At 39.9% G+C, this 20287-nt stretch overlaps 1 protein-coding gene across 2 annotated transcripts; it reads right to left on the bottom strand.

The window, feature by feature from the left end:
• Nucleotides 1-313: 313 nt before the first annotated feature.
• LOC132785967 (fibroblast growth factor receptor homolog 1) lies at nt 314-9347 on the bottom strand. 2 transcript variants are annotated; one of them, XM_060792308.1, is made up of 2 exons: nt 8881-9347; nt 314-4055 (listed from the first exon to the last, which is right to left on the bottom strand). In XM_060792308.1, the coding sequence occupies exon 2, from the start codon at nt 3381-3383 to the stop codon at nt 1188-1190; it is 2196 nt and encodes a 731-aa protein (XP_060648291.1). In that variant the 5' UTR covers nt 3384-4055; nt 8881-9347; the 3' UTR covers nt 314-1187. The 2 variants fall into 2 exon arrangements, with proteins under 2 accessions (XP_060648291.1, XP_060648292.1); XM_060792309.1 differs by lacking the exon at nt 8881-9347 and adding an exon at nt 5352-5652.
• Between the last annotated feature and the right edge of the window lie 10940 nt (nt 9348-20287).

Below are 20287 nucleotides of genomic sequence, written 5' to 3'. Positions count from 1 at the left end.
CTGCATTATCGTCTAATTGCATCGCCAGCGCCGCAAAAGGCAAAAAGGCAAGCAGTCAGGCATTATCTCTGACGTCCAAGTCGAAGTCGAAGTCGATGCTCGTGGCATTTTGGCGCGTCAACAAACGAGCCGCCAACGCCACCGCTGCTCTCTGTTGCCATTGCTAAAGACCCAGGGTTCAAGAGATCCCCCACTCCCACCCGAAACGCTCCGAGAGTGGAACCAACCGCGAGCCGATTCATTCATCATTTTTCGTTTAGTGACGCGCGTGCCTCGTGCGGCCCAAATCGCCGTCGATTCTGTTCACGTTGTTGTTGTTGTTGTTGTTGCTACGTTTTTCACAGATTTTCAAATTGAGACGTCATGATCTGGCTCTTGGTCATGTTTTTGTTTTTTTTTTTGTTTCTTGCCAGCTGGGTTAAGACTATGAGTACAACATTTATTGTTCCATAAGGCACTCGGAGAGCATGCATAGCTAAATACTAGACAATGTACATATAGAGTATTTCACTTATTCGAAACTGTTGTGTGTTCTATTCTTCTTAACTTAATTCCAAATACTAATGCGTAAATCAGTACAAATACAAATACGAAATACAAATACAACATGTGCAAATACAACCGTTATATGTGGATAACTAACATAAGGTATACATTAAAACTGCAGCCTATAAATTATTTCATTTTTTCGTTATAACATAATTTCAATTTTGCTCATTTGCAATTACAATGTAAATTTTGAATATATAAAACAAGGTAATAAATGCAATAAGCTGCATTTTTTAATTGATATGGTGCTTATATAATTTATTCTGTTTCTTCCACTTGTCTAATACTATGTTTGAGATATCTTGGGAGTAGCAGCCAAAGTCTCGTGACTTCTTCTTCAACGAAGTGCACATCGAGTATTAAAGTTTGTAGAGAATGCAGACAATTCTTTTTTATATATTGAAAATTTACATTATTTTGCACACAAAACGCACATTGTATAATGTAATTAAAGATAATAATTTATAACATAATTTTATCGTAGAGCTAATCAAAAAATATTTGGTATATGCCTTTGGTGCATTTTGAAATTTCAAGCGATTTACAGACTTATCGTTAATTGATGGCCCGAGAGCTAAGTATGTACAGTATAAATTTATGTTTGGCGATCGGTCATCGTTTATATCGAAGTGCCTTATTTAGTAATGATACCGCGATTGCTCCATATCGGAGCCATCCTCTTCCTCCTCCTCGTCACTGGTCGAGGGCGGTGTCTCCAGATTGGCAATGTCCACATCCAGATACTCCTCTTTGGCCTGCAGCAGCTTGTCCATGTACTCGACGATCTCCGTGAACGGCGGCCGAGCGCTGGCATCGAAATGCCAACACTGTCGCATCAGAATGTAAATGTTCATCGAGCACTTCGCTGGCTTCTCCATGCGCTGACCAGACATCAGATAGCTGTAGAGCTCCTCGGCGGACATAATAGCCGGATAAGGTTGGCCCCCAAACGTCATAATCTCCCACAACAATATGCCATAGGACCAGACATCACTCTGCGAATCGTAGAATTTCTCCTGCAGCGATTCGGGCGCCATCCATTTGATGGGCAGACGACCGTTCGTATTCTTACGATAGTAATCTGTGCTCTGAATATCCCGAGCCAGACCAAAGTCGGCAATCTTCAGCACATAATCATCGCTAACCAAAACATTACGTGCCGCCAAATCACGATGAATGCAACGCCTTGAGGCCAAATAGTCCATGCCACGGGCAATTTGATGGGCAAACTTGATCAGATCCTTCTCAGTGATGATGTGCTGTGGCGGTGCCAGCGGCGGGGAGTGTGAACCCTCCAGCTGTTCCTTGGTCAGCGGACGATTCTTGTATAGGAAATCCTTGAGATTGCCATGCGGTGCATATTCCACAATCACATAGAGTGGTCCACTTTGACTGCAGCAGCCGAGCAGATTGATGATGTTGATGTGCCGTCCGATGATCTTCATCACCTCCATTTCACGCACCAAGCTGGCAATATCATCATCCGTGTGTCCCTCTTTGACCATCTTTACCGCCACAATGGCATTGTTCACCTCAGCCATGACTACGCGACCAAAAGCACCTTCGCCCAGTGTGGCGCCAAGGACAAGTTGACCGCGAGACAGTTCCCAATTTGAATCGAGAGGGAATTCATATTCATTGAACGGCACCGGTTCATTGCCACTCTGCAACACGGTGGTGCGTTGCTTCTCAATGCGCACCACCGGCATAATCATGGTGTCCATGGATCCACTCGAGTCACCGCCACTCGATGGCTTATAGATGATGACCTTCTTCGTCCACTGATGCACGGTTTCGATGCGTTGCTTGAGCAACCTTTCGTGCTTCATCTTGCGCACCGCATACGTAACGAAGAACACGCAAAACAGGATCAACATTACGATGACAATGATGCCCACAGTCAGCATATTGCGCATCACATTGCCCATGTTAACCTCACGACTGCGCACCACACGCAAATACGCCTGATTGGTAGCCTGACCCAGGCTATTGCTCTCGGTGCACGTGTACCAACCCTCCTGCTCCAGCGTGACATTCTTGAAGTACAGTATATCGACATCGGAGGCAATAACCGTGCGATTCATGCTGCAATCGTTGGTGTTGTTGCAGGGCACAAATATCCACGCCTTTTTGCTGGTCAAGTCCGACAGATATTTGCACTCCATTTGACCGCTTTCGTTGATCATCAGCGTCAGATTAGCGGGACCTTTGAGGAGAATGGGCTTATGATTCACACGATCGCTGACCATCACGTTCATCACATGACTGACGCAGCCCAGAGGATTGCACACCTTGCACGTATATTGACTCGAATCTTCCGGCACTAGATCCTCCATCGTTATGCCCCAACGTGTTTTGCGATAGATGCCATAGGTGCGTGACCAGTTGGCGCTGTGCTGACGATACCAGGTGATGTTTGGTTCGGGATTGCCGGGAGCCAGACAATTTAGCGATAGAGTTGCACCCGATGGTAGGGTGTAGAGTGTTCTTAGTTTTTTGGGATTCTTGAAGCGGGGTGCAAACTGTTTGGCATTCTCATTGCCACTGCCACCACTTGGGGCACCACTCAACTTGTCATCATCATCGCCATCGATGGCATCCTCATCAGCGTTGTTAATGTTGTTGACACTTTGTGTGGCATTCGGCAATGACGACGACGGCGCAATGCCATCGTAATCCCGGCTCATCTCCTGTGATGATGATGTGGCGACGGCGGTTGGCGTTCGTCTTGCGAGCGTTGTCAGGACATGGAATTGCAAGATCAGCAACAGCAAGAGGCAGCGTGTCATGATGCTGGCAACGTTGCAGCACCAACTGTTGCTGCCGCCACGCATTTTCCTTTCCTTTCTCTCGTTCACTTCGATGTTTGGCTTGATATATGTTTATTTTTGTAACTTTGTCCCTAAGTGGCACTCGGGTCTCCGGTTCCTGTATGTGTGTGTGTGTGTGTATCTCTTCGGTGGGGTTGTCGCATCCACTTCAATGCAACTGGAACTGCAACAACTTTGTGTCTCTCCTGTGTTACATGTGTTGTTGCTCTCCCTTGCTGTTGTTGTTGTTTTTTATTCACCGGAAATCCACTTTAGCTGAGCGAGAGCGTACGCTAGACTCCCTCGCAGATCAGTGATCTCTTCTAGTCTGCTTTTTTTTGTTTCAAATTTATAGATGGATACAACAACAGTTGCCGCTTCTATCTCTCTCTCTGTGTGTGTGTGCGGCGCCTTTTGATCGAATGCTGATGATCACCTTGCTTACTTATGGGTAACGGAAATACACTTCCCGAAAAAATATTATGCACTCATGGGCCCTTAATTATTGTCGCCTGCGGCATGTGATTTATTCAGTGCGTTGATGGATTTATGGCAGCCATGTTTGCATCACATGTCACTCCCAGCGATCTTATGATGATGTCTTCGTCTCCTGTTGTTGATCGTGGGTGTGGTGCATTTTCATAGATCATATATGTTATACACCTTATATGGCAGCTGCCTGATTGACTGCAGCACCTGGAATGGAATGTGGAAGATTAGATTTATGTTGCTTTCTGTTTGGAATGAAATAGTAAAGATATTAGACAAAAGGAAAAGAAAGGAATCAAAGGAAAGTAAATGAGGATCTAGCAGGTATGTTTTGTTAGCTTAGAAGCCGAAAGTCTATTAAAAAAGCAAACTCATTCTTACGATATTGAACTTTTTTGTATTAGAAAAATGATAAATCTGCAACTACCTAAGCGAAGCAAACTCTTTCTACTTTCCCCTATCCACCTCAAATAAAAATGGATCATTTCAGTACAACATTTGCGACACTTTTCATGTAAAAGGGAGCACAAGACACCGCCAAACAAGTGCGCTGCACTCTAAATACACATTCAGCTGGTGCATCTTTGTGTGTATCTACAGCATCAACTCGCATGCAGATGGCACGAGGGACGATTGCCAGAGATTCGTTGTCAAACAAGGGAGCGAAAAGATTCAACTGTAAAACTGTAGCAAAGTGTAAAGCGCACATCCGCTTTTTTTCTGTGTTTTACTTTTGTGTATACCGGAAAATGCCAGTTCAAAATTCGAATTCGATATTTGTTTTCGCAATTTGTGCTTTATTTTGGCAATGCACAAAATGCCTTTCACACGAAAGTCGTAAAAATTGTCGATGGTTTTTTGGTGCGCGTTCATTTTGTTTATAAACATTTGCGTTTGAAGAATTTATGTTATTTTCGGCTAATTTTACGTTGCTTCTGTCCATTTTCGCATTTAATTAAATTATACTCTGAGCTTGCCAATTAATTTTTCAGAGCATATAACTGAGATTTCAGCTGATTAAAAGCCATTTACATTTTGGCGAGCTTCAATTAAAAATGTCGCGCACATTTCCGCCGAATTAAAATTTTTTATCGTTGAAGCGCGTGCCATACAAAATTGAGTGTAAGCAAATGATCTCACATGCAGATTTACTTAGTCGGTTTTATGATATTGAGTATTTAACTATAAAAGTCAAATTATTAATTCTGTTACAATTCAATAAGAATTTGAGAAAACTCATCTAAACAAAAGTCATATTTTTCATTACTCAAAACCATTTACACTTTTACTTTTCGTTCTTTCATATCGACTTTTTACTAAATCTATGATCACAACGCTTTTCACGTTTTATTTATGTTGTTATTGACCTTAGCGTTGATCAACTCTTCAGCGGTTCTTCCAAACTTACAACCCGCACAAATTCACAATAGTGTAAGCTAGTATATAAAAACTATATCGTTGGCACTAGGGGTACTATATAGAGAAGGGTAATGAGGTGTTTACCTAGAAGTACGCGCACAGTCGCAGACACATTCTACAGCTGCATGTAGTTCATTTAAATGGCAGCTACTTTTTCGATAATGTTCTATTTTTTGCACACAAAAACACACAGATACACAACAGAGCGAAAGGCAGGCAGAGTAAGAGAATCGTACTGTGTAGGGAGAACAGTAAAGCTCTTCTATATGGTGTTGAGGGTGCGATATAGATTCTGCGATACTTTTTTTCGTTTTTGTTGTTTTGTTTAGTAGCAACGCGCGCTATTCGAAATGTACGTTGTGAATTTCCGCAGTGCCGTTTGAAAACTGTTCTAAATTCAGCAGAGACTTTGGATCACCAGACACACAGATGCTGCTCCTACGCTCAACACTCAACAGCAGCAACAACAGCAACAACTGACAACGCGTCCTACTCACTGTGACTTCTACTGCGACTGCGCCTCAAACGACTCAATTTAGTGGCCCTGCTTCCACTTTTATGTTATTCTTTCCGTTTTTCTTTTTTTGCCGTTAAATTCAATGTATGTTGTTGTAGCGAACAAACGCACTCAATTGTCTGTGTGTGTGTGTGTGTGTGTGTGTGCGAGTGTATGCTGGGTATTTTTGCCGGGTGGGCATTCAAATCGACGACGACGATCGTTGCCTTCGCTTCTCCCGCATCTTTTGCGCCTTTTTCGCTTTCAGACAGCCTTAATTTTTCACATATGCGTGTCGATGCACTCACTCTCCCTCTCATTCTCTCTTAGTCTCTTCTGCCCCCACTACTACCCTTGCTGTTCTCACTCCCGCGAGTTCGACTCTCGCTTAATTAAAACAGACACAGTCGCTCTCAATGTGCTCTCAACTGATCTTTCCAGCCCACATCTGTGCCACAGAGGCAACAGAAATTAAAAGAAATTAAAAACAAACATTCAGCAGGTCAAATGCACGACCAAAAGTTACCCTGTAATTTCAATAACTAACAATTATGTAATACTCAATTCCAGATTGATAAGTTTTTTCAGAATATTAAATATTTCATAAAATAAAAATAAATAAATAAATGTAAAAATAAAATGTAAAGTGAAAATCTTCAAAAATTCGAATCCACTACCAAAGTAAAAGAAAGTTATCAGTATTTTATGAAGAATTTAGTATTTTGAAAATACTGCTAAATTTTTGTTATTTTGGTAGTTAATTTGGATTTTCGAAGATTTTCAGTTCTTATGAAGAATTTAGTATTCTGAAAATACTGCTAATTTTTTTTAATTTAGTTGGCATTTGATTTGAAGATCTCCTTATAAAGTTTTAATTGATTGCAAATAAAATCAAGAATTATTAAGCATTCAATTCAAAAATCTTTTTCAACATTCTCAATTTTTTCAAAAGATACTGCAAAATTTCAAAAAGAAATCTTACGCATTTAAACTAAAATTTTGAAACATTTTTCACTTTACAGCTCACGTTAATTTTACAGGGTAACACAAATCGCTAAAAGTTGCTCGTTTCCTTTCCAAAAACAGATCGTATTGGAAAAAGACAAGGGAAAATATTGTTTCGAGTCGCATTTGGTGCGCTATTGTTGTCATTCGACGAGTCAAGGGACTTCGCGAAGCGCCTCTTGCCTTGTGCCTCGCCCTGTCTGACATGTGGGCACATCATCAACATCAACAATATCCAGGGGCGGGACATCCAGGGTCTCTCTTCTCTGGGTCTTACCTACTATCGGGTCGAGTCTGGGCCTGTGCCTTGCCTCGATTTCTGTGTTTGTCGTTCGAACCACATGTGTGTTGCATGTGTGTGTCGATGCGACGCGTCGTCGTCGTCGTCTGTTTCCCCAAAAGAGTCGCGCACGAGTCTGGGCCATATGCATTTGTATTCAGTCGGAAGGGTTGCCCGCCACGAGTTTCCTGATCACGTCAGAGACGACACAAGTTTTCTTGTACACCATCCGCACCCGAACTCGAACCCGATGTGACCTTCGTACTTAATATTCGGTGCGTCTATAATATATTTCCTGTGCTGGCCGGCGCCAAAAATAGACAAATGATTTGGCAGTATTTGGCAAATAAACAATATTTTTCTCACACCTCAACAATTGAGCATTGAGTGTTGAATTCTACTTTCGCAAATTGCCCAGCCATAATTTCAAGTTCAAATCAGTTTTGCACAAATTATTTCGTTAACGTTCAAACCTATAAATTGATTTTATAACAATCGAAGTGTGCAATTTTGTTTTTGGATTGGTTCGTTGCATTTGGAAATTAAAATATGCACGCGAATACGTGAGTTCCTGAAGGTTGTGAACTAAATAAATTGTTCAGGTATGCGTGCGTGTGTGTTGATTGTTAATTGTTGTGGTCGATGTGGGTGTGCGTGTGAGTGTGTGTGTGTAAACGATCTACCCATCGGACAAGCTAAACAAAAGTGTTACAGCTCAACAAATAGCTAAACAAATGGATCTGTGACGATCTACATTGAAATGGAACAAGCCAGCGACTGCCAGAGGCTACAAAACAGAAGCAACAAGTAATAATTGTAAATGCAGAGGAAGAACGACTAACAGATACCTCGCAAAAACAGTCTTAATCTATACAAATCTTTATAAAGTATGAACTTTATATATAATATTATATTAATAAAGCCTTTCAGCTTTTCTCGTATTTCCAGGTGTTTTGTGCCCGCCAGTGAATCGACTCTTTTTACGTTCCATTCCTACAGGGTATGTGAAACAGAAGCACAGCAATGTGGCGTAAAGCTGCCTCGACAGTTCAGACACATGCGAGTTAACTTGTACAGACAGATAATTTAAAAATGTTTGTTTATGCGGCGAGAAAAATATTGCATGTTCATATCGCTCTCGTGCGGGAATAATGCCGACGCTTCCACCGATATGTGTTGATAAACAACACAGCAGCGGCAACCGTACTAAATGTGGAAAAAACTAAAGAGATGAAGTTGGAAAATTCATGGGAAAAACCAAATAACTAGCAGTAATTCGGAAAGAGAACAACTACATAACAACACACAGAAAAAGTGCTTTCAATTTGGTCATAAAGCATAAAATTTGTGGCATGTGCCTTTGGATGGGGAAACTTGTTGTGTTGATGCTCTTGTTGTAGTTGTTGTTGTTGTTGTTGCTGTTGTTGCGCCCCATGCCGCCCCCTTTTTAAATGGGTTGAAGGGGCATATAAAAACAGTTTTGATAATTGAACGATTGACTGCGACGAAGGCAAGCACACAAATTGGTTTGGTTGGGGCCACAATATAATAGTTGCTGCCATTTGTTTCCCCCCAAATATATAACAACAAGAACAACAACAACAACAAATAAAACAAACAAAAAGACTGGGTTAAAAAAGTCAAATTGCTGTGCGGTCAATCAAAAAGTGGTCTAAACAAATAATTTTCGCAATTACGCAAACGAAAAAGCTACGCACTGCACTCCACACACACACACACACATAAAAACTATTTAAAATAATAACAAACACTCACATACACGAATATAGAAAAGTTTACACAATAGATTTAGAGAATGAGAGCAAACTTACCTCAGCGATTGCTAAATCTCGTATCCAAAATTTGTGTCACGTTTTACTTAAAACTTTTGTATAATATTGTATTTTCCTTTTGTTTTGTTCTGATTCTCTGTTGTTATATACACTTTAGTTTTGTGTTATTTATTCAGCACTTTTAGCGGTCCACTTAAAATTCCAGAAATATTTCCGCGGCACTCGAGAAAACTAACTGCACACTTGACTCTGTTCAAACACACACTGGACTGCACTCTGAATACAGAAAGGCAGCACACGAATAGTAATTCAATCAAAATGTTTATTGCGAACGTGTATTTAGTAATAATAATTGTTTCTCGTTCATTTCACTGTTATAATTATTTTATGTATTTTTTAATGTGTACTATACTATATAAGTATAGTACGCAGTTGTTGTTTTAGAGCGAGCGTAGACGCGATTGCTTTCATACGAAATACGAATTCAGTTGAGTTCCGTTCGGTTCGATGGGGTCTGTCGTCGGATCGCAACTGAACATTATGCTCAGCGCTCGACAAATAAATCTCTTCAATTAAATGAGGCCCAGAATGAAACGAATTCAACCGAGTGTGCCACTGTGTTGCTCTGATGCTAGTTGCTCGTCCCCCTCAATGAGCATTTTTTTTTTTGCTGGAATAACCCAACGGTATTTCTGGGCACTACGTGACACGAAAATTAAGGGAATTTCAGGAGGACATATCACTATTCTTTCCTCAGTAATTTTGCCCATTTATTTCTTTAAGGATCTTTTAACTAGTGTTTTATTAGTTTCGTGTCCGAAAAGACTTTTATTTGCTATTGACTTGAATCTTATGACACATTTTATTTAAAGAGCAGTTCATTACTTATTCTTACTCGAACATTAAGCCTATTTTATTAATATGAACTAATAATAATAACGAGTATTTTAATAATAATAATAGAATATTTTCTTATTCGCGAGTTTTATAATTAAAATAAAAGTTAACTTTCATGCACCAAATAAAATAGTTGTTATATCATAAAAAGCTAAGGATGCCGAACCATCGGATTTCGTTCCTAAACAACAAAATTTCCGCAGTTAAATTACAATTGGGAAATACACGACACTGTGTTCAAGAGGAACACACATTGTATAACCCACTAAACGCTTCTGAGAGGGGAGATCGATAGAGAGAGAGTGGCTGGCACACACATGTTTGTTGTGCCTGTCGGAAGGCACGGCGCGATGCTGTGCGGCCTTCCCTTGGAAAGTGAAATGTAATTGAGCGCTTTTCTAAATTTGTTCAGCAGACATTGAGTTACAAGTGCCAACTCAAACTAAAAATGAGAATGATGTGGAAATTAAAATCGCTCAACGGACAAACGGACGAGAAGATCGTGACACAAAAAGTGTTGCATATTTTTGTGCGCAGATGAAAATCAAAAGCACAAGAAAGTCAAAACCCCAAAGCAATCCTCGGAAACTTAAATATTAAATACACAAATTTCAAACACAAAATTATTTAAAGATGATAAATAATATTGTACATTAAAATCATGATAAAAGATTAAGACTTACCCACATCACATTTATGGAAAACAATAACTCAATATTCATATATCGAAACAAACCTGTAAATAAAATAGAAACAAAAAAGTTAAATATGGAAATATTTAATGCAATTCATAAATTAAATCTTCGGCTTATTTGCGCTTTAATAAATCGCATTTGTCGTGGAATAAATAATAGATTTTGGTAGCCGTCGCAAACATCAGAGTTAGTTGCTTTTGGGGACAACAGTCTGTGGAGGAGACATTAATCAATTCGCTAACAAGTTCTTTAAGCTTGTCGCACGCTTCACGCCGCATTCCGGCAGATATGAAACGGCAGAGTTATATGGAAATGCGATTCATTAGTTGCCACAATACAACCGCTAAGTAAGTTAACAGTTATTAATTATGGCTAAAAGAAGACGCATGCCCAGTAGCCAAAGACTACAATATTCGGCACTTTGCCGATGAAGAAAGAACTCTAATGAAAAGACACTTGAAGTCTCTCAAAGCAGACATGCTGTGAATCCCCTAAGAGCGAAATAAAAAAAAAATAAACAATGGATGGTCGTCAAAAGGGTTAACAATACACCAACCAAAAATAAATAGGAGAGAAAATAAAGAAAAACTGGAAAACAATTAACGATTATTGGTTGTCAATTGTGTGGAGGCCCCGCTTAGTGCCAAATGGCGTTACGCATGGTTGATTAATTGATGGCTAACTAGTTGCTGCCTGCCACATTGTTTTTTATTTAAAAATACCCTATAAAAGTTTGGCTAGAAATAGAAATAAAACTTCAATTTAAAAGTATCTGTTTATTCTCTAAAATTTCTTACGTTTTTCTGCTCACTCTTCTGGAGTATTTCAGAACCTTTTATTTAAAATAATTTTCTAAAATTTCAAATGCTATACTTCTCACGCTTTTAGGGTATCTCATAGCCTTGATTTTAATTGAACTTTCTCTGTTTTATTTTTGCATTTAATATGCGTTTGTTTTGCGCCAGTTTACTGCCTCGTAAAACGACAAGCAAGCAATGTACGATCATAATACTTAAATTTTATGCACTCAACTTGCAACACATCTGTGTATGTGTGTGTGTACTCTCGACTCTCGGCTTCCGTATGCTTTTTCAATTTGGCCAAAACACAGATCGCGGCCAACTTGTTGGCGTTTCGTACATAGATATAAATTTTGAAAATTGGCCCAGCTCAGCCTGGGAGCAAGATGGGAATTGAAAACGGGATCGAGCCACGGGAAGAGGCAACAACTACGTTGCAAAAAAAAAAAAAAAGGGAGACACTGTGGCAGGTGAACAGTGTGGAGAGGGGGAATAACTGCATATGCCACTGACATTGGCATCTAAGCGAGTTTGCGACACGATCATCGAAGATCGGCGACGATCTCGTGCAGCGCAGCAGAAACAGCATAAAGTTAATTGCTAATATGATTAATTGCACATTAACATGAAGTTTTATTGCCAATTATATGCAAAATATGCCACGTTGCCAATTGCTACAGTTCGAATTGCAGTCATGGGAAAACTCCATTACAACAAGAAGAACAGCAACAACAACAAGAAAAGTACTTGTTACAACGAAAGCAGCACACGAAAGTCTTGAGGCACAACAACTGGCACTTGTTATGGCCAAAACATATTGATCGTTTAAGACTGCGTTTTTATTTCACAAATAATAAATTTGGGATGCGGAAAATTATTTAAGATTGCTTAGGATTTCTTAACACTCAACTGAACCGGGCAGTTAAAACAAGAGAGGAGTTTCTGCCTTTTATTTAGCAACTTTTCTAAAGAGTTTTGTTTAGAAATGCAGATTTTTAACCATCAATGAGCTAACGTTGTGAGTGAAGATCTCTTGAGCTTTGCAATGAACATATCAGTTACAGTTAGGTTTTTATACTTTTCAAAACTTCTTGGGCCACTCTTAAAGCCAATTTTTCAGTAGCTGCGGAATAACTATTAATACCCTATGATTGAAACATAGATTTGGATAGACTTGAACAATGACTAAAAAGTTATTCACAATTGAATTGATATGAACAAATTTTTGATTTCTATTCCTAATTTCATTAATATTTTCGAATTTTATTATAATGATTTAAATTTAAACTTCATACTAATAATGTAAATTTTTTGTTTACAAAACTTCCTAATCTGCGTTTTGTAATAGGAGTTTTAAAGTTTAAAACTGATTTTAAAATTAATCACCAAATACAACGAAATTTATATATAGAGAGCATCTTTGATTCTATCATTCTTTAGCACTTCTTTTCGATTAGTTAGCATTCTCTATTTGATTTTTTCGCAGTCTGCCTTCAATACTAGCTTCAGACAATGTCAATAACTTGCCATAATTTATGCAAAACTATGCGTCGCTATTTGGCGTCATCGAGTGGGTGCTTCAAACATCTCTTTACCTCTTTATCTCTCTCTCTCTTTCTGTCTCTGTCCATTCTTCTCCTCTCTTATTCTACGACTAACTCTCGTGTGTTTTCAGTTTCGATTTCAGATGATGCGGGCTTGAAAAGCCAATAAAAATGCAATGTTGCCTGCAGTCAAAACAAAGCGCAAATCACATTTCAAATCACTCAAAACTATTGAGATTTGAATTTGAATTATTGGCCCGCCCGCCACAGAGTACGAGAGACAGAGAGAGAGAGGGAGATTCTCTAGTGGCAAACTTGTAGAGAGAGAGAGAGGGATAGGCTCGTTTCAGACTCTGTGTATGGATCGACAACGTTTCCGGTCTTAAATCTTGAGCGCGTTGAGCTAATCATAACTTACAATGTGGTCCAGCGATTTGACAGGCCCCAACCGGCCATAGACCCGTTGCAAGAGGATCATGGATCATGTTTGCTGTTTGCTTGTTGTTGTTACAATTCTCGTTGTTGTTGTTGCTGTTGGCTTGAGGCCGGCAAGCTGTGCGAGCTGTCAATGAACTTGTACGCTTTTGATTGATTTATATTGTGTTTTTGTTGTTGTTGCTTTTGCTGTTGCTGCTGCAGAGATCATATGTATCGCATCTGCATGTGGTTGTGTATCTATAAGCTTGTCTCCGGTTATATCGATAAATAGTAAATCAGCTTATGGAATACCTTTTGCTTTGATATCTTGTTCGATAAAACAACGCAGCATTGCCTCATCTAATGAAAGGTGTATTAATTATATTAGTTTGGCGATATCGCAGAAACGCGATCTGCCAGGTGACTACTGTATTCTTTTCTAGCTTAGAGATGGAACAACCAACGATTGGATTGAAAGAGATCACAGCAGCAATCAAGTAATTGGGTTGAAAAGAGAGTAGAGTATTCATTATATCCGCTACATATTGGGTAGAATTTCAACCAGTATACCAAATATAGCATTTGGTATATTCAAGTATTTTTGTGGTATATTAATTCGGTATATTTTAAATATACCGACTGTAGATTTCTTACTTGTTTTGCTATAGAAATTATATAGTACTTCTATGCCGCCAACTTTACAAGATCATTAGCTACATTTGTTCGCAGTATATTTATTTATACCACACTATTTTGCTTTTATTAAAAATGAGTTGCGCGTATCTGACAGTCGGGAACACCCGACTGTAGCTTTAACACTTGTTTTGCTATTAAAATCATATTATACAAGTATTTGCCGCACTCTTGACAACATCTCTAGCTATATCTGTTCGCAGTATGTTAATTTGGTATATTTTAAAGTAAATTCTACATAGTTTTTGATTTCTCAAGTCGAGCACTCTCAGCTGTAGCTTTCTTACTTGTTTTGCTATAGAAATGATATTCTACGAGTATTTGCCGCAGACTTGACAACATCTTTAGCTATCTTTGCTGGCCATAACTTTGCTGTTAGTTAATTTTTTGAACACGCGTGTCACGTGTCCAACTCTACGCTGCCAGTTTAGTGGATATTTTGTGTGATCTGCAAGGGCTGTCCAAAAGACTAAGCCTAACGCGTTCTAGGCCATAATTTAAAGCCTTGGCTGGGAGGATGCTGCTGTTGCCATTGCTGCTGACGCTGCTGCTGCTGCTGCGTATGCCTTAAAACTGGCGCTTAAGCGCGCATTTTAGCAGACCCCTGGCCGGATTGGGCTTGGCGCGGGCGTGGCCCAGCTTGAAGCACAGTCTGCAGGCTACAACGCAGGTTTAGAGGGCCCGTCCTGGGCTCCATAATGCCTAATAATAATCATGTGCTGTAATTGACGATTTATGCTAAGCCCAATATAATTTACGCCGTTGGAAACGTTAAGGCGGCGCCCCCACGCCTCAGCCTCAATGCTTTGGGGAGGGCAGCAGCAGCAGAACAACAACAACAACAACGAGAGCAACAACAACTGCTACGACGACGTCGTCGTCGTTGAGGCGCATAAATCATAACTGCACCTGGTCGGAAAGGCTCAGTGCAACGATTGCAAAGCAAGCACTGCTCGCTGGCTACTGGCGATCAACTCAGCAAATTTCCCACACACGCCGAACATGTTACCATAACCATATTATCCAAATACAAACACACACGCACAAACACATACGGTGTACTTAGAATGTCGGGCAGGTTACACAATGCTAAAGCGTTTGATCCAGACAAAGCGACAAAAAGGGAAAAAGTCCAAGCAATCAAGCATTGCTCTAACTTTGTAAACCATTTGCAATTTTTGTATTACAGATTGAATTCATTTTTATAGAATTTAAATGCTTTTATATTAATGCTCAATATCCATATTCAAACAGTTGAAAAACAACAACAGATTGAATTCATTTTTATGCAGTTTGTATACATTTATATTAATTTTAAATATTCTAAATAACGTACATATGTAAATAGTTTATAAACAACATATTGAACTCATTTTCATGCAATTTGTATGCATTTATAACAATTTTAAATATTCTTAATAACATATCGAAAAATTTTAGAAACAATGTGAAAGAAGGTCCAAAGAAAAAGACCCAGTTCCTCATAAAACAAAGCCATGAATTATTAAACCTGATTTCTACACATATTTCAATGTGAGCTGCAACGATCTGTGTGGAGCTTTTTAATAGATTTAAAACGGTTTCAAAAGGAAGTCACAAATCGAAGAAATTCTTATACGAAAATTGTCTAAATGTTGACGACATTATAATGTAAAATATTTAGTTAAATAAATGCATTTTTGCACTTTAAGAAAATAAGTTGATTTTAATTCAATTCTTAAAACCTTTTATCAGCTTACTATTTATTTTTCTCAATTGTCCTAGAAAGTGAACCCCAAAACTAATTTCTTTTTTAAAAAATTAACCTTTAAACTTAAATAAACTGATCGCATCAGCTATGAAACTTTTTCTATGAAAAAAATGCAAGCTCTACTGAATGAATACGCCTTTTTTACATCACAATCTAATTTTAACTCTCTCTATCCCAGCAACCTTGGTTACCAACTTCTTTTAGTAATCAACATACCCTTTGTGAAAGGCAGTGTCTGCAAAAAGTGTTGGCACGCAAAATTATTGTTGTCTGTTGGGTTCGAAAGCGATTTGCGGTTCGCGAAATTCGCGTTTCGCGATCCATACCACAAAAGGCTACCGTATTTGCTGTCAGACAACGCCGACGACGACGGTGGCTGCGTGCCAGTTTGTCTGGCATTTGGGCAAGCCTTCCAAAAACGTAGCTGACATAACTGTACCCTGTGGCAGGAGAGCTTTACTTGTGGCTGTGCTTTGCGGTGGCCTCCAAAGACTGGGGGCATGCGTGTGTAGTTCACATACATACTTGGTTACTTAAAACATTTTGAACGCTTAGAACGGAACGAAAAGAAACGAAACGAAACTGGGGCCACAGATTTCAGAGCACGTCGCTGTTTTTGGCATCAAACACATGTCGAAGCACATGAAAGGATCGTTGATCCCTCCTCCGTCCACTCCGTATCGATCTTCTCTCTATTGCTCTCGATGTGTCTCGGTTGTGTGGTTGGTTGGTGAGCGCGCTGCTTTGCATGTTTGGCGTTTCAATGCGCATTAATTTTGTGATTTCGCTGTTGTTGTTGCTGTCGACACGAATGGCTATGAAAGGTTAATAAATCAAATGCATATGCATGACAACGTCTGCACCTGAGACTCCCGACGACTCCAAACTCCAAGCTCCAAACTCCGACTTCGACTCCAACTTCGACTTTGACTCTCGACTCCTCGACAAACGAAACATGCGGCAAACGTTCGACTGGCCAGCAGCCATACGGCATGTGGCATGTGGCACAGGCGACTTGACTTGACTTCTTTGCTGCGCGCTCGCCTTTATGCCTTTATAATTTCCTCAATGCCGTTTATGGCCCCGCCGATCCGTCGATTGCCTGGGCCACCATCAGGCAACCAGCGAACCGGACCCATCAAAGCTCATCGCCTTTTGTGACTCTGTGCAGCGGCATTAACACCAAATTAAAATTGATTTTATTGGTCAACTGTAGTTGGCAGGAAAGGAAATTGGGTCATCGTGGTCATTGCTTCGCAATTACGCTATTTATGCTTGCATTTCTCTCTCTCTCTCTCTTCCTTTGGCTAAATGAGTTATAAGCACAAAAGCCTCAATGCACTTCATCTGCATCATCTGCATTTATGACCCAGTTTAGTGAGTTAGTTAAGAGGAGACTTGGAAAGACTCTTTTGTGAACACCGCTCACGTACTTGGATTAATCACTAAATTAATTGAAACAATTTTGCAGCAGAGCTGACAACAGCACAACATGAAATTAATCAGCTGCGATCAGCATTGATCAAGACGCGATCAGAGCCGTTCAATTCAGTTCAGTTTCAGTTCAGTTTAGCTGTACTCGCTTGGTGTTGATCGTCATGTTCGATGGCTGTACGTGTTTGGCATTTTCAATTGATCTGCGATCGGCAAATGAGTTGTCCAATGATCTAACACATGTCGCTCAGATCATCAAGCATCGAGTAGAGAGGGAAGGGGGGAGATCTTTGAAATGAATATGGCCAATTGCCAGCTACTAAACATATGGCTCAAGTGATCATTAATGATCACGACGATCTGCTGTTAAATGCCAAAAAGCCTGCGAGGTTAACGCTAATAACTTTTAATTAAATTTAAAACTCCGCCTATTTGCGTTCACATCGTGATCAGCGGCCGATCATTGTGATCATCATCAGCATTAGCCACGCTACTCTGCACAAACCAAAAAACAAATGCATTTTCACACCGTTCATGCCCCGGCAGCCCAACAACCCGATTGTTGGTTGCATGCAGCAACAGGTGCAGACACGAGTTGTTGCTGTAGTTGCGGCTCTCTTCTTGATTCATTCAAAACGATCGCTGATCGTGGCTGGGAGTCGAGACATTGGGCTTCTCCTACTTCTGACTCTGCTTCTTCTGTAGCTTTGGCAATCACTTAAATCGTTTCGATTATGATCAGCAACAAGCATTATGTTTTCCTTAAGCTTTTTGCATCTTTCTTCCACTCTTTCCTCGCACAGCTTGTAGTTGTAGTTACTGTTCGGAAATATAATTGATCAATTAAAAATTAATATCAACTTTGTCTAGCTGCAGGTGCACAACCAGCGAAAACGTCTTCCTTGTTTTATCGTCGAGTTGGAAGAGATCTGAAAACGATCTTTTATTTTAACTAGTCAACTCTCACTTTGACTCAATTTCCCGCTCTGTCTCCCTCCTCTTTTTTCATCTGCAGACCTCACACGCTGACTTGTCATAATATACCTCCAGCTAAAAGTCGAAGTCTTTGGCCCCTGCCCCTCGAAGCTACTTAAATCAAATGAGTTAATGCCACCAAATATCGGTGACGCACAATGTGTAAACAATAGGTTTGAAGCTTTTGGCTTTTCATGATTTATAGTAACTCTACGCCTTAATCCTCCTATGGAGTCCGCGATCCGACTTTGTTGTGCTAATCAGCGTTCAAGTTTATGTGACAGTTTAAAGTATGCCACACGCATGCTGGATCTCTTCTCTCTGCTCTGTGGTGGTGGTTGTGAGATGGTGCGGCGCTTTGCTTCGGAAGGTGTCGCGTCCAACGATCGTTACAACTTTAGCGGCGATCATTCGCTTCTTACTACTTTCCTTGCCCCATTGATAATTCAATTTCCTTGGGACGTCGTTGTTGTCGTTGCTGTTGTGCCTGTTGTTTGTTGATAACTTGACTTAATTTTCATTTGAAAAGAGTTGGGGAGACCACCAGCGATCGAACTGCGATCGAACGGCGATCATAACAATCGTCAACAATCGACGTAGAATCGCCGTCGTTCGTCGTTGCTGCTGCTGCGGGCTGTGTGTGGCCTTTGTCCGATTTATGGTTCAATTTTATTGTTAATTGAAATTCAACTAGTTTAGTGTCGCCCTATCTATCCGCCTGTCTTTGGGTGCGGTCAGCCTTATTATCATTGATTCTTTTTCCCAAACCTCCAACTACCTCATCTTTGTTTTCATCTCTTGTTTCATTATTATTGCCATAAAACTGTCAGCCAAATGGAGCTGTCATTATCTAGCCCTATCTTGTTATGCAGGGGTTTTTCCCCATATTGATCCTGATTTATGTCAAGCTTCAAACAGTAGTCACTTATAGTTGGGGGTAAATTTACTTTGGCTGGAAACATTTCTCCTCAGCGCTGGGGTGATAAAATCCCACAACTTTCACTGCACACAACTTTGAGGCAATTGAAAGTTGTTGCATCTTTAAACGACTCGTTTAAGCATAGACTAAACTAGTAAGAATTTGCGACAGTTAAAGGATCGACTGAGAGATACGCTGCAAATACAATGTGAGATGCTTAAAAATCTATTAATTTTTCTTTATGATACTTTTCAAAAATGTTGTAGACTTTACTAAAAACATTTATAATATTTTAAGCATTATTTTAAATATTTCGTTAATCCAGTCATAGTATATCTTTATTATAGTTGATCGCGATAAATACTTTATTAATTCTCTAATACTTTCTTTCGAATGATCTACGTATTCTATACTCTCTTACTTTCTCTCACTCTCTTTACAGGGTATGCACAGACGCCACACATTATAAGGGTCCAGGGTACACTCAGTTCCCTGCTCAGTCGACGGGATCTGTTGCATGCAACAACAACGATTTCCTGATTAACACTTTGAGCATAATTTAACCGCCGGCGACAAAGCGCACATAACAAACACAGACAGAGACAAGAAGAACTGAGAGCAAAGCAAATGCCTGCATCTGGGGCATCTGCTTCTTCATCTTCCACCGACTGCCGCCTGCTGATCACTTCGGAAAGCGAATGTGGCGCGTGCGCCGTTTGCTGCTGCTGCTGCGGCTGCATGCAACGCTTGTTAGAGCCGCCGGCAGTCGGAGCAGAGACAAATTCTAATGCTCGGGATAAGAGATATTACTGTTGCATTGGGACAGGGACAGCGACTTCGTGCTGATTGTCTTTAAGTAGCTGAGGGCAGTCGCAGTTGCAGCGACTCAGCTGCAGTTCGCATTTTGAATTTCGATTTGAAACTAGTTGTTACTTATGATGCGAGGCAGCTGGCTGCGCTAACTTGCGACTCTGACTTGCGACTTTCCGCATTCTTTGGCTAATTTAATGGCGCGAAAATATGATTGCTACTCTCTTGCTGTGGCTACCTCAAACTCTCGGTCTGATTAGAGTTGATTACACGAGTTCATATTTCATTTGTGCGTCGAGTGTGACAATTGACAACGGCGCCGGCGCTAGTTCAACTCATAATAGGAAATAAATTTACAAGAAAACTTCAAATACAGAAGAATATATGAAGCTACAATATATTTGTCATAATCATATAAAAAATGTACTCAATTGCAAATAGGAAATAAATAAATACTTTTAGAATGAATACTTTAAAATTACACTATACTATTATTTCTCGATTAATCTGTT

This window comes from Drosophila nasuta, chromosome 2R, assembly GCF_023558535.2.
Source record: "Drosophila nasuta strain 15112-1781.00 chromosome 2R, ASM2355853v1, whole genome shotgun sequence".
Taxonomy (NCBI): Eukaryota; Metazoa; Arthropoda; class Insecta; order Diptera; family Drosophilidae; genus Drosophila; species Drosophila nasuta.
This window is presented reverse-complemented; position numbering and strand designations above follow the sequence as displayed.